Below are 15460 nucleotides of genomic sequence, written 5' to 3'. Positions count from 1 at the left end.
TACCACATTAGCTACGGTGTGTTTGTATCTACAGTCATTGGTTTGTATCAATTCAGAGGAAGGCCCAAAAAATTGTCAAAGACTCCAGTCACACAAATCATAGACTGTTCTCTATGCTCCCAAGTCTAGGTCAAAAAGGCTCCTTAACAGCTTCTACCCCCCAAGCCATAAGTCTGCTGAACAATTAATAATATGTCCACCCGGACTATTTACATTGACCCCCCCCCTTTTTGTTTTTACACTGCTGCCACTCGCTATTTATTACCTATGCATAGTCACTTTACCCCTACCTACATGTACACATTACCTCGACTAACCTTTATCCCCGCACATTGACTCGGTAACGGTACCCCTGTATTTAGCCTCGTTATTGTTATTTTATTGTGTTACTTTTGATTACATTTTTGACTTTTGTTTAGTAAATATTTTCGTAAGTGTATTTATTGAACTGCATTGTTGGTTAAGGGCTTGTAAGTAAGCATTTTACGGTAAGGTCTACAACTGTTGTATTCGACGCATGTGACAAATACAATTTGATTTTTGCTCTGCCGGGAGTACCTCTGAATACCCACTCATGTGCATTTCACCAGTAGGCATATGGTTGCATGAGTCTTCTCAAGTACCCCCTGTGGATAAGCCAAGTACCCCCTGGGGTTGGGAACCAGTTGGTATAAATATTATTTTCACTCCACTTATATGAGTGTTTTTCGTAGCAGGTTAGGCGAACCTACGCAGCAGGTTAAGATAATTAACGTAGCAGGTTAGAAGACTGAGGTTGGGGTTAGCGAAAATGCTCACCTAACCTGCTACGAAAAGTCACCTCGTTATCGAAGTGGCGTGAAGAGTGTTTCCCATAAAGATATAGTAGCTGTCTCTTTAATAAACCCACTTCATTTCTAAACCGGAACTACGATTTGGGAGTTTCACGTAATACTTCCGACTGGGTACAGACACTATTTACGTTGCAATCGTGTGAAGAAGTCTGTGTAGTCCTAATTCATCAAAAGTATTGATGTAGCTACTAGCTCAATCTTTCATCAATGCAAATTTGAAAGAGTTGTCAATGAGCTGAAGTCGTGATAAATACCAACAAACAATGTCACATTTCATCGCGCTGCAGACCCAGCTGGCCTCCGTCATGGATACCCTTGTTCACGCAGCGGTGGCCGAACTGGGTAAACTTATAGAAGACAGCTCTGTCTTCGTGTTCAGCCTGGAACGGACCCAGGGGCATTGCGAGGATGACAAATTATCTGCGACACTACAGACTGAGAGTCAGAATAAGATGGTAAGTCACCATGAGTGCGAGAGGGGAAAGGCCCTGCCTAGCAGCTGGTTAGGATACTGAACTGAGGTAGCTGTTAGCGTTTTGCCCATGTCACATTCACAGATCAGCTGACCTGTTGACCTTACCATGTTTATAAACAGATACACGTGACGGATACCATACAAGAATAGAAAAGCCACCCTCTCAATATTCCTTTTTTTTAAATAAGCATTTTGCTCATCTCTTTTTTTTTTAAATTTACAGTCACACTTCGCAACACTCATGGAGGTACTGGGCAGTGAGGCATTGGGTAAAATAATGAAAATTGTGGATGATACTAAGTTTTTGATGGACTTTGAATCCAAGACCTTAAAAGGACATGGAGGGAAAAAATCTCAACCACAAGCAAGCATCTTGAATATTCTGTCAGTTGGAGGAATGGGTAAGTAGCATAGATGTTTGTTATTGCTTTATCTGTTGCACTACAAGCTACAAGAATAATTACCTATTTATCTTTCTAATGACTCACTTCTTTCTTTGGTGTAACAGAGGAACATTCTTATGGTGGAACTTCTAAAACTGTGGAGCAAACTGTTTCAATGCAGGTAAGTACTTTGCAGATTACTTTAAGAGCCATTGTTTCTGCAAACACTTTTGCTGGTTTCAATAGGCAAAACGTGAAATGTTTGTAGTCTGTGCCCATTCTGTGCCATTTCTATAACATGATCGAATTATGTTCCTAAAGTTCACACCTAATCAAGCTGTTTGTGCCGGTAGTCTGCAGATGTGGAGGAAGTGGACACACCAGAATCTCCCCTCGTCTTGGCTGTCTCTGTCAAAGACGAGTATGGACAAATACACCTGGGGGCCATTGCAGAGAGTAAGTATAAAGCCAGTATTTTGACAGCCTATATCAAATTATCTCCTGCCACCTAAAATTAGATGTTTTATACATGTCTTACAGGAGCTGCTGATGATGCTTTTGCAGCAAACTCTTCCTCAGAGAACCGATATTGTATGATTAGCGATGACCCACCGGTGAACCCCACAGACATCCTATTGGAGTCTTTGTTTGCCCAAAATAAGCTCTTTATTTGCACAGAGTGTGGGAAAAGTTTCTCCACGCAGAGTAACCTCAAATCCCACCAGCGACTTCACACAGGCGAGAAACCGTTTGTGTGCATGTTCTGCAACAAAGCCTTTGCCCACAAACAGAGTTGTAATGACCACATCCGCACCCACACAGGTGAGAAGCCTTTTATATGTGGGGTCTGTGGGAAATGTTTCGGCAAGCAGGCACACCTCAAGACCCATTCGATAATACACACTGGAGAAAAGCCTTACAGCTGCAGGGTGTGTGGCAAGAGCTTCAACCTGGCTCAAAATCTGTCTAGACACCAGCAAATTCACACAGGAGAGAAAATCTTCACCTGTTTGCTGTGTGGGAAAGGCTTCACACGAGCTGTAACACTGAAGACCCATCAACTCATTCACACTGGACAAAAGCCCTTCCAGTGTAATCAGTGTGACAAGAGTTTCCGTCATTCTGTCAATCTGAAGAACCACCAGCGGATTCATACAGGCGTCAGGCCATTTAGCTGTGACTTGTGTGGCAAGACATTCCGTCAATCAGTGAATCTGAAAATACACAAGCGCATCCACACTGGAGAGAGGCCATTCGGCTGCACAGAATGCGGCAAGACCTTCAGTCAGCAGAGTAGTCTTATCTCTCACGGACGCACCCACTCTAACGAGAAGCCTTTTGAGTGTAGCTTCTGTGAGAAAAGATTTAACAACACTAACAGTCTGAAGTTGCACCAGAGAATCCATACAGGAGAGAAGCCGTACAGCTGTGAAATCTGTGGGAAGACCTTCAGTCAGGGCAGTCATCTCCGAACTCACAAGAAGCATGTCCACGCAGGAGGGAAACAGTACATTTGTGATAAATGTGGGAAGAGGTATTCAGACAAACGGAATCTTAAGATGCACAAATGTGTTTATGCCTCAATCTAACATTGTGCAAACGGTTTCATTTTTTGACAGGCTTTTGTTGTCCTTTGCTTTGCTGTTTTTATGCCTGTTGGTTGAATCACCAGATGTGTCTCTGATGAAAGAGCCTTGAAGCCTGGCAGGCGAATCTAGGGAAACCCCTTTCAACTTGATTTTAGCCTTGGCAAAAATGTATCGTTTTTATTATGGAATAGGACTTGCTGTCAGGGGCTAGGTATTATAGTTTTTGTTCCCATTTAGGCAAATTATGAAAAGTAAAATGCAGAAACAAAATATATTTAATTTAAATAATGTTTTCATGTTAGTGTATATAATAATAGCACTTTTGTAAATATGTAAGAAATATTATTTAGCAGAAATTAAAGTATAGCTAACATTTTGCAGCCTGATATGTATTGATATCATTTGTAAAAAGCCAATAAAACTGAAACTGGTGTTTGGGATACAAAAAAATCTGTAGATTGTCTTGTTCTAACAGAATTGCTTGGCTGGCTAGTCTGTACTTCCAAAACATCAGTCCATTTGTATTTATTGCTTACCACATGTACTTGTTTCTTAAGGTTTATTTTCCACAGACTTGAATTTATAATTCACACATTTGCTATTTTATAGCATTTGTTGTTTTTATATACTTTATGTAAAAGAGACAAATCAACACATGGTTGGTATTTAGTGGGATGGAACAAATTGGTTAAAACGAATCACAGTAAATTACAGGAATGTAATCAATCAAGACATGCAATGATGCAATTTTGGCCATTTATTCTGTGTGAACTTTGTTTGTTATGGATTCACATTCAAATGGAAACCTTGCTACCATGTTGCTTTATTATTGCCCAATTCACTGCTAAACTCAGTTGAAAGGTTGACATTTGCTGTTGCAGCACTTTGAGGCTCATAATCTAATTTAGGCCATCTATAATTTAGCCCAAACAACTACCTCTTCCCCTACTGTATTTATTTATTTATTTTGCTCCTTTGCACCCCATTATTTCTACTTTGCACTTTCCTCCACTGCAAATATACCATTCCAGTGTTTTACTTGCTATATTGTATTTACTTTGCCAACATGGCCTTTTTTGCCTTTTACCTCCCTTATCTCACCTCATTTATTATTTTTCTACTATATTATTTACTGTAGGTTTGTTTTACTCCATGTGTTGTTGTATGTGTCAAACTGCTTTGCTTTATCTTGGCCAGGTCGCAATTGTAAATGAGAACTTGTTCTCAATTTGCCTACCTGGTTAAATAAAGGTGAAATAAAAAAAATATAAAAATTGTGACTTATTTGACTGATTTTGTTTGCCTCATTGTTTATTTTGTCAAATGTATTTTGTTTCTATTATTTAAGGACGTGAGAAGTCTGTTTATCTAGTGTTGCTGTTGCAAAACTGGTAACTTGATCTGTTCAATCTATACGTTCAAAGAAAGCCTTTATTGATTGAACATTTTTTATTATATTGCCACCTGGTGGTCTGGCCGAAATGATTTTATTCAATAACATTTGATAAATGGAAAGTACATTATTTCACTGTGAATCATCAGTATCACCGAAACGCTAGCAAGAAAAGTGTGCTATTTCTCAGGTTGACATAAAATTCAAATTTTGGGGTTAAGGGGAGGGTATGTTTATATGTCTGACGTCAGGGTCAGCTGTGCTCGAAGCGGTGAGCGTGTGGATGATTCAGAGATTCGAGTGAGCAACAGAGAGCACGGTCTTGACACCGCCGAGCTTAGCAACAAGGAGCCCTTTAGCTAGCTAGCTACTAAACAAGCGGAAACAAACGGTTTTTCAGACAATGTTTATTTGACAAGACATGAAAATGAACAACAGGAGGGAGGCGACGAGAAATTCTAGATGAATTGGTGGACCATACGCCTGGCTGAAGAAAAAAAAACGCAAGCTTCAGAGAAAGCACTCTAACGTTAGTTAGCTAATGTGGATTTGACTTTCTCAGTCATATGGTCGTACGTTTAAACATTTTGTGGATGGGCTTCGTTCAGTAAACAGTGTAAGGCTATTTAACTGAACATGAATAATTTAGCGAGCTAGCCAGACTACTGCCTTGAACTTGCTAGTTAGCTAACTTACTAGCCAGCGTTAGCAATTGGACCAGCACTTCATATTCAATCATCCTGCCTCTACTTTTCAATTCATGAATTTGCGGTAGCGCAAGCTGATGCGTCGTCTGTTTCAATAGGTAAGTACGAGTTTGAGTGACCTGTCTGTGTCAGTTTCAGTGGAAGTCCTGTCTTGTCATGACATTAACTATCCCTTCTCAGGCCTGTTCCAGCAGCTAAGTTACAGTAATGCCTAATTTACAGTACTCTGAGTCATTAGCCAGCAGATTCAGACCCTACCCTTACGCTTGTTTACACGTAGCCCAATAATGGTCTAACGTTGTTCTGAAAGCCAAAACGGTCAAATACTCAATCTAAACGTGAATCGATTCTCAATTGCGGCACGGTTCTAGAAACAAATCCCTCTACTTCATTATCAAAAAATAAATAAATAATAACTGCAAAATTTGAATTAACCATTGCAGCCAGGAGTATATTTCAGTGGCTACACTTTGTTGCGTCCATCTTCCATTTATACATAGGTGTAAAGCGAAGTAGATGGGTAATTAGCAAAGAGAAGGGTGCAACTGCAGCCCGTAATTTGGGGCGTTCCTGCATCTGCAGGAACCCCTCTTTATACTTCTATTGGGCCTTTTTATGCTATGACTCCAGTACAGTAGATGGCGGTAATGCACTATAATGTTCGTTGACAACTGCCGATAAACCCCACAGGAGGAAGAGGCGGGGCCGACAACGGTAGCTAGCTATAGGTAGTACACACGGGTAGAGTGTCTTTCGCCCCCTCCTCTTGGGCACTGTTTTTCCACAGTTCTGTTAATGACGGCGAGGGCAGGTGTTCGGTAGGTGGGCGCGAAGGACACTGTATGCTAGCTTAGCCAGCTAGTCCTAGGGATGACTTTGGTACACAGCAGGTGGGAGACGGGGTGTGACACCATGTGCTAGAAATCTAACTAGCAAGCTAGCTAGCACAGTGTTGCCCCCGCCTCCCACCTGCTTTGTACCGAAGTAGCTAGCGGTAGGCAGTGTGCTTTGCCCCTGCCTGTCGGGTATATTTTTCTCCGGTACACAGCAGGTGGGAGGCAGAGGCGATACCATGTGATAGCTAGCTATCACACAGTGTAGCTTCATCCTGCTGTACTGTTGGGGCACTTTTTTTCTGCAGTTTTGGTTACGATGGTGAAGGCAAGTGTTCGGCAGGCTGGAGCAAAGGACACTGTCTACCGGCGGGAAAACTCATAACTTTTATTTCCCTTTTGACATGTCTTCAAAAGTGTCGCACAAGCATGAACATTTTCTCAGGGGGTGGGGTGTTCATGAACGAACCAATGGGATACTCGAGGAGGGGTGTTCATGAAGGAACCAATGGGGTGCTTGAGGGGTAGGCGTTCCTGCAGATGCAGTAATACCCACTTGCAGGAATGCTCCAAATTGCAGGCTGCAGTTGCACACTATTTCTGACTCTTCTGTCTGTTTTCCGTAAACAAGTGCTGTAACGTGGAAATATGGCCAGGTGGGAACACTAACCCTGTAAAGGTGTGTATCAATTTAACCATTTTTCTTTTAGAAAATTACTTCTTGCTGATATGAAAGAGAAGGTCCTTATGCTTCCAAAACTGTACCGCAAGTGATGCGGCGTGCTAATGTTCAGACCAAGCGTTGGGGGCGCTTAACAAAATACCCTGTACAGAAGATGCCTTCATCCAATGACACTTATGTGTCATGTAATGGAACTGAGAGTCATTATCAAGGGCTAGTTTATACTGAGCTGCACTGGGGTCGGAACGCCATCATGGTTAAGACACTACGGAGCCAGCGCGAGATATGGCTCGGAAAACGTACCTCAATCCAGGGATGAGAAATTGCGTTGTACACCGAATTCTCCCATTATACCAACTGTTATACAGAATAGATAGAACGATTGCTAAAAAACTAGCAGCATTTCAATCTTCTTGCTCTATCAGTTTGGATATACATTACCAGTCAAAAGTTTGGACACACACTCATTCAAGGGTTTTTCTTTATTTTTACTATTTTCTATGTTGTAGAATAATATTGAAGACATCACAACTATGAAATAACATATGGAATCATGTAGTAACCAAAGAAGTGTTTTATATTTCAGATTCTTCAAAGTAGCTACCCTTTGCCTTGACAGCTTTGCACACTCTTGGCATTCTCTCAACCAGCTTCATGTGGAATGCTTTTCCAACAGTCTTGAAGGAGTTCCCACATATGCTGAGCACTTGTTGGCAGCTTTTTCTTCACTCTGCTGTCCAACTCATCCCAAACCATCTCAAATGGGTTGAGGTCGGGTGATTGTAGAGGCCAGGTCATCTGATGCAGCACTCCATCACTCTCCTTCTTGGTCAAATAGCCCTTACACAGACTGGAGGTGTGTTGGGTCATTGTCCTGTTGGAAAAACAAATGATAGTCCCAGTAAGCGTAAACCAGATGGGATGGCGTATCGCTGCAGAATGCTGTGGTAGCCATGCTGGTTAAGTGTGCCTTAAATTCAAAATAAATCACTGACAGTGTCACCAGCAAAGCACCATCACGCCACTTCCATGCTTCACGGTGGGAACCACACATGCAGAGATCATCCGTTCACCTACTCTGCATCTCACAAAGACACGGCGGTTGGAACCAAAAATCTCAAATTTGGACTCATCAGACCAAAGGACAGATTTCCACCAGTGTTTCTTGGCTCAAGCAAGTGTCTTCTTCTTATTGGTGTCCTTTTAGTAGTGGTTTCTTTGCAGTAATTCGGCCATGAAGGCCTGATTCACGCAGTCCCCTTTGAACAGTTGATGTTGAGATGTGTCTGTTACTTGAACTCTGAAGCATTTATTTGGGCTGCAATCTGAGGTGCAGTTATCTCTAATGAACTTATCCTCTGCAGCAGAGGTAGCTCTGGGTCTTCCTTTCCTGTGGCGGACCTCATGAGAGCCAGTTTCATCATATCGCTTGATGGTGTTTGCGACTGCACTTGAAGAAACGTTCAAAGTTCTTGAAATTTTCCGGATTGGCTGACCTTCATGTCTGGACTGTTGCTTCTCTTTGCTTATTTGAGCTGTTCTTGCTACAATATGTACTTGGTCTTTTACCAAATAGGGCTATCTTCTGTGTAATACCCCTACCTTGTCACAACACAACTGACTTGCAAAAACGCATTAAGAAGAAAATAAGTTCCACAAATTAACTTTTAACAAGGCACACCTGTTAATTAAAATGCATTCCAGGTAACTACTTCATGAAGCTTGTTGAGAGAATGCAAAGCTGTCATCAAGGCAAAGGGTGGCTACTTTGAAGAATCTCAAATATGAAACCCTTCTTTGGTGACTACATGATTCCATATGTTATTTCATAGTTTAAGTCTTTACTATTATGCTACAATGTAGAAAATACTAAAAATAAAGAAAATAGCCTTTAATGAGTATGTGTCCAAACTTTTGACTTGTTCTGTCGGTCGAATATGGAGTACAGCGGAACATCCCATCCTTTGCATTAAGGTACATTTTTCGCGTTATCTTAATTTAACCATGACTGTGTTCCGACCCCATTGAAACTCAGAGTAAACAGCCTAAGTGTAGGAATGTGCTGGCTACTTTAAGCACGTAACAACACGTCAAAAACATAAATGAGCATCAGGCACACATGGCCCCTTGCTGGCCATGCATGAGGTAATGAGAGCGCTGAGCTAGCCTGCAACGTCACTTCCTGGAGTAGCTCAAACTGCCCATGTTACGTCTCCATGAGACGCCATCTTAACCGACCTAATTTGGCTTCATTGCGTTATTGAATCTTCACATAGGAAGGAATGGTGTCATGTGATGGCTTTGTCCATTCATCAATACAGTCATTGGCTTAAAGGCTCCAGTCACATTGGCCCAGAGGTAAAGAATCCCTTGTTTTACCCCTACACATTCCTCTCCAAACCAGCATGCCATGCATACTTCAATTGGAAGTGAGTCTAACTGCAACTTGTAAAACACTGACTGATGGAAGTGTCATTGTTGTGGCCTTGTCATTGTAAAATCCCCCACAGTCTCTGACCGAGTGGATTTAATTGTCTGTGTGGTGGTCGTCAGAGGACAGACACACTGCACCCTGTGTCAAGGTCTGCAGCTAAACACAATGTTGGATTTTATGTATGGATTTGGCTCCATAATGGTTAAAAAGACATGAAGAACCTTGATTTCCAGTGGTACATTCTCATGGTAAACTCAACCATTACAGAGGGAGATGGAAGGCCTTGCATGGCGTTATGGAGGTCAGTGAGCCCCAGTGGAGCCAAGCAGCCTGGGGGTAATGTGAGTCTCCTGGTAGACTTGCATGCCAGAGCACAGAATACAGATGAGAGATATCTGCATGCACTGACGCAGAGAACCATTAGCCCTCAAGCCTGTCCTAGTTAGGCTACTGTATCCTACGTTGTTAGTGGATATTTGTCAGTCAAGTTTAGATATGTTGACTCGTTGGTGTTCTCTTGATGTTAGGTTATTACAACAATGTTTGTCAGTGTTTCTGACATGTATGTTTGTCATTTGTTTGTGCATGATTTACAGTCGCTCTTTACAGTCGGCTATACAACCATCCTAGCTGTTAAATAGTTTAGCCATGGTGTTTTCTTTCCTCTGAGGTTGAGGTGTATCTATGTTGGGATATCTGGGTTGTGTTGAGAAGGGTGTAACATGTTAAGAATGGTGAAACGCTCCGAACGCTGTAGACCTAAAATGTGTAGGCTAATTAGGGCTGTCCCGTCCCCTCTCAAAATAATCTTTGTCGACAGTCGTCTGTTCTTTCAACCAATCCATTGGTTGAAATTTTCAACAAAAAAAATCATATATAGACAAGCTATGTTTTGAATAAAATGAACTATTATGTAGGCTACTGAGCATGTCTGAAGCTTTTTATTAAGCACTGCGATTTAAAAATGAAGTAAAAAAGAGGGATTCAGATCAGTATTGCCTAACCAGAAGAAAATAATCTGTTCCCTCCTGCTGGCCTTCACAGATTCTGCCATTTAAGCTCCTGAAGTTGCCGGTAATAGTCCACACCAGCGGTCGGCAACCTTCTCCATTTGGAGTGACAAGTTATCGTTCCATTTTGACTGATCTGCAAGCCAGTTATGATTTTCATATGCACATTTTCGTGGAACAGTTTCATTTAATTTATAATAGTCTTCATCTGTCACTCATGTGGTTAATCAAAATTCTATCTAAATGTAATTACTATTGCCATTGCCAACGATGTAAAAATAGCCTACATAGATAAAGCCAACAAATTAAAACATTGCAGCCTGCAGGTAGAAAATGTACTGATGTAAAAAAATATATCTCTACAGTTGAAGTCGAAAGTTTACATACACTTAGGTTGGAGTCATAAACTCGTTTTTCAACCACTCCATACATTTCTTGCTAACAAACTATAGTTTTGGCAAGTCGGTTAGGACATCTATTGTGTGCATGACAAGTAATTTTTCCAACAATTGTTTACAGACATATTATTTCACTTATAATTCACTGTATCACAATTCCAGTGGGTCAGAAGTTTACGTACACGAAGTTGACTGTGCCTTTAAACAGCTTGGAAAATTCCAGAAAATGATTTCATGGCTTTATAAGCTTCTGATAGGCTTATTGACATCATTTGAGTCAATTGGAGGTGTACCTGTGGATGTATTTCAAGCCTACCTTCAAACGCAGTGCCTCTTTGCTTGACATATGGGAAAATCAAAAGAAATCAGCTAAGACCAAAGAGAAATTGTACACTCCACAAGTCTGGTTCATCCAATTTCCAAATGCCTGAAGGTACCATGTTCATCTGTACAAACAATAGTACGCAAGTATAAACACCATGGGACCACGCAGCGGTACAAAAGTATCTATATCCACAGTAAAACGAGTTCTATATCGACATAACCTGGAAGACTGCTCAGCAAGGAAGAAGCCACTGCTCCAAAACCTCCATTAAAAAGCCCAGAACACGGTTTGCAACTGCACATGGGGACAAAGATCGTACTTTTTGGAAAAATGTCCTCTGGTCTGATGAAACAAAAATAGAACTGCTTGGCCATAATGACCATCGTTGTCTTTGGAGGAAAAAGGGGGAGGCTTGCAAGCCGAAGAACACCATCCCAACCGTGAAGCACGGGGGTGGCATTATCATGTTGTGGGGCAGCTTTGCTGCAGGAGGGGCTGGTGCACTTCACAAAATAGATGGCATCATGAGGGAGGAAATGTATGTGGATATATTGAAGCAACATCTCTAGACATCAGTCAGGAAGTTAAAACTTGGTCGCAAATGGGTCTTCCAAATGGACAATGACCCCAAGCATACTTCCAAAGTTGTGGCAAAATGGCTTAAGGACAACAAAGTGAAGGTATTGGAGTGGCTATCACAAAGCCCTGACCTCAATCCTATAGAAAATTTGTGGGCAAACTGGAAAAAGCGTGTGCGAGCAAGGAGGCCTACAAACCTGACTCAGTTACACCAGTTCTGTCAGGAGGAATGGGCCAAAATTCACCCAACTTATTGTAGGAAGCTTGTGGAAGGCTACCCAAAATGTTTGACCCAAGTTAAACAATTTAAAGGCAATGCTAACAAATACTAATTGAGTGTACGTCAACTTCTGACCCACTGGGAATGTGATGAAAGAAATAAAAGCTGAAATAAATCATTCTCTCTTCTATTATTCTGACATTTCACATTCTTAAAATAAAGTGCTGATCCTAATTGACCTAAGACCAGGAATTTTTTACTAGGATTCAATGTCAGGAATTGTGAAACCGAGTTTAATGTATTTGGCTAAGGTGTATGTAAACTTCTGACTTCAACTGTATACATATCTTATAAATCACATTGGCTACTCATGGCCTGTCTTCAAGGAACTTGAAACATTGTATTAACTTGGTCTGTCCTGAAGCTGGTGCTAGCAAACTTGCAACATTCTATAAAATATTCTGGACCTTCTGTTTCCTGTGCCAGTGAGCTCTGGACAGACAGACACAGCTGTAGGCGGTTTGTGCTAGGGATAAGAAGTAATTAGGTAGTCCTGATATGTTTCCACCGGATCAGAGCATGACATTCCCCCGATTCAGTTCTCAATGCATGTGAAAACAGACTGTTTGTTTGAGAAGCTACAGTGATGGTGAGTTAAGACAATCAGAAATGGTATCAGATCTCCAAATGGGGACATTTTATAGGCTACAGCACATTTAGTGCAGGCAAGGTAGCCTAGGCCTACTACTATGCGTAATGAGGTGCGTGTCGTTACTCAAGATTGACAGGAGCGCAAGACAATGAATAAATTGACAAATGTAATACACTCACAATTGTAGCCTAGGTTGTGCGCCCTGCAAACAACGTGTCCACTCCTACAATTTCAACGGTAAAACTGTGATAATAATATATTGATTGCATTAACAGAAATGACTGTAACCAAACAAACATTGTAGATTTAGAAATTATGGGAGTGAACGGTAAATGTACTACTGGTGTGCCATCCCCGTGGCCTCCAATGGATTAATCCACTGAGACAGGCGTGAATCAGGCAGGTGCCTCGTGACATATATTTTAAATTTTTCCACTGCTCAACAACAAAAAATCTCGGTTGACCAATAGCCTACCGACCAATCAACCAACTAGTGGATTTAATGGGGTCTGCCCTAATGCTAATGTATTAGGGCTAGAGCTCACATGAGTGCTTGCTTATTCTCCAGGACAATGAAGAATGTCTGTTTAAACATGATATATAGGCTGTTTCAATGCGAAAATTCTATAACGTTGCATCCCTCTTGCATAAGCTCCTGAACTCTGAGCTCTCTGGTGTCTCTCTTAATCACTCAGAGGAAGGGATTAAAGCTCCCCCAGTGCTCATTAACAAGATTAACAATTAGCCAATGTTGATTCTGCTTTAAAATGTCCCTCCAGCGTTGAGAGAGTGGACACGAGCCTGATATACAGAGGATGTCCAGTTGTTCATCTTGCCCAGAATCGTTGAAGCTGGATTAGTACATGAGCTTAAATGCTCTCAGCTCTTCCCCAGCAGCTCTACTTGGAGAGCAGGCTAGGCTAATCCTCTTGAAAATAGCATTCAAATTTGTCCTCTGGTTTTGTTTGTGATTTGGTTAAAAAAATGGCAGCATGATGTCCTGGAGCAGGGAAAGATGAACAAAGGGCAGGCCTTCCCTCCCTGCCCCCTGGCCTGGCACTCCCCATTCTGTCTCGTCTCTCTGTTCCACCTCTCCTCCAGGCTCTTCCCTGTGGACTAGCCTAGCCTATCTGATACCCATAGATAATTAATGGCCCGGGCCTCTGTTCCTGCTGGGGTTTGGCTGTCTGTCTGCTGCCAACTCTGCATGGCCTCCTTTAGCTAAGGAGGGCTGTCTGTCTGAGAAACACAGCTTGGCATATTACCTACCCAGCTGTGATCAGAGGAAATTGAGAAAATGCATCTTAAAATAAATGCCCCCTCAGCAGTTTGGCCAGTGACTTGTTTGCTATTTTTTTTTTAAGCTGCGATATGTAACTTTTTGGGCACCTGACCAAATTCACAGAAATGTGTTATAGATCTGTCATTCTCATTGAAAGCAAATCTGTGAAGCGGTAGATCTGTTCTATGCGGTATTTCTATGCTTCCCTTAAGTTTCATCTGAGGATTTTCCCTTCAGTTTTGTACACCAGCTGAAAATACAATGTTTTTGGTTATGGAAAATATATTTCTCAGTGGTTTAGATGATACAATGATTCTCTACTCTAGCTTGTTTTGTCACAAACTGAAATTAGGCGAACTATTAGAATCTTTGCAACCAGGAAATGGCGGAGTGACTTTTTAAACATTTTGTAACGTTAGTCTTATTCTAAAATGGATTAAAAGCAAAAACAGGTTTTTAGAAATGTTAGCTAAAAAAATTAACTATCACATTTACATAAGTATTCAGGCCCTTTACTCATTACCTTGTTGAAGAAACTTTGGCAGCGATTTACAGTACAGCTCAAGTTTTCTTGGGTATGACGCTACAAGCTTGGCACACCTGCGTTTGGGGAGTTTCTCCCATTCTTCTCTGCAGATCCTCTCAAGCACTGCCAGGTTGGATGGGGAGTGTCGCTGCACAGATATTCTCAGGTCTCTCCAGAGATGTTGGATCTGGTTCAAGTCCGGGCTCTGGCTGGGCAACTCAAGGACATTCAGAGACCAGTCCCGAAACAGCTCCTGCCTTGTCTTGGCTGTCTGCTTAGGGTTGTTGTCCTGTTGGAAGGTGAACCTTCACCCCAGTCTAATGTCCTGAGCGCTCCTGAGTTATCCTAATGTCCTGAGTTATCAAGGATATCTCTGTAGTTTGCTTTGTTGATCTTTGTCTTATCCTGATTCCTGACTAGTCTCCCAGTCCCTGCAACTGAAAAACATCCCCACAGCATGATGCTGCCACCACCATGCTTCACCTTAGGGATGGTGCCAGGTTTCCTCCAGATGTGACGCTTGGCATTCAGGCCAAGATTTCAATCTTGGTTTCATCAGACCAGAGAATCTTGTTTTTCATGGTTTGACAGTCCTTTAGTTGTCTTTTGGCAAGCTCCAAGCTGAGTCATGTGCTTTTTACTAATGAGTGGCTAGCATAAAGGCCTGATTGGTGTGGAGCTGTAGAGATGGTTGTTCTTCTTGAAGGTTCTCAATCTTTTTGTAAATCTTTTGTATTAACTTTAGTTAACTCCCAGAGAGACTGTGGAGCTCTGTCAGAGAGACCATCGGGTTCTTGGTCAACTCCCTGACCAAGGCCCTTCTCCCCCGATTGCTCAGTTTGGCCGGGCGGCCAGCTCTAGGAAGAGTCTTGATCTGTTCCAAACTTCTTCCATTGAAGAATAATGGAGGCCACTGTGTTCTTGGGGACCTTCAATGCTGTATAATTAATTTGGTACCCTTCCCTGTATCTGTGCCTCAACACAATCCTGTCTCAGAGCTCAACGGACAATTCCTTCGACCTTGTGGCTTGGTTTTTGCTCTGACATACACTTTCAACTGTTAGACCTTATATAGACAGGTTTGTGCCTTTCCAAATCATGTCCAATCAATTGAACTTACAACAGGTGGACTCCAAGTT

General features: G+C 41.8%; 2 protein-coding genes across 3 annotated transcripts in view; both read left to right on the top strand.

The window, feature by feature from the left end:
• The first annotated feature begins 926 nt into the window (after positions 1 to 926).
• Positions 927 to 3629, top strand: LOC106589367 (zinc finger protein 501). Its single transcript, XM_014179248.2, has 5 exons — positions 927 to 1288; positions 1532 to 1709; positions 1817 to 1872; positions 2045 to 2147; positions 2232 to 3629. Exons 1-5 carry the CDS (start codon positions 1097 to 1099, stop codon positions 3278 to 3280), a joined length of 1578 nt encoding a protein of 525 aa, XP_014034723.2. The 5' UTR covers positions 927 to 1096; the 3' UTR covers positions 3281 to 3629.
• A 1300-nt stretch (positions 3630 to 4929) lies between these two features.
• Positions 4930 to 15460, top strand: part of LOC106589366 (serine-rich coiled-coil domain-containing protein 2) — a 90291-nt gene continuing 79760 nt past the window's right edge. For both annotated transcript variants that reach the window (XR_006762586.1, XR_006762585.1), the window contains exon 1: positions 4930 to 5478. The gene's annotated coding sequence lies outside the window, so the exon portion shown is untranslated. The remainder of the gene's footprint in view (positions 5479 to 15460) is intronic.

The sequence above is a fragment of the Salmo salar genome, chromosome ssa28, assembly GCF_905237065.1.
Source record: "Salmo salar chromosome ssa28, Ssal_v3.1, whole genome shotgun sequence".
Taxonomy (NCBI): domain Eukaryota; kingdom Metazoa; phylum Chordata; class Actinopteri; order Salmoniformes; family Salmonidae; genus Salmo; species Salmo salar.
Note: the sequence above shows the minus strand (reverse complement) of the source record. Positions and strands in the feature narration are given on the sequence as shown.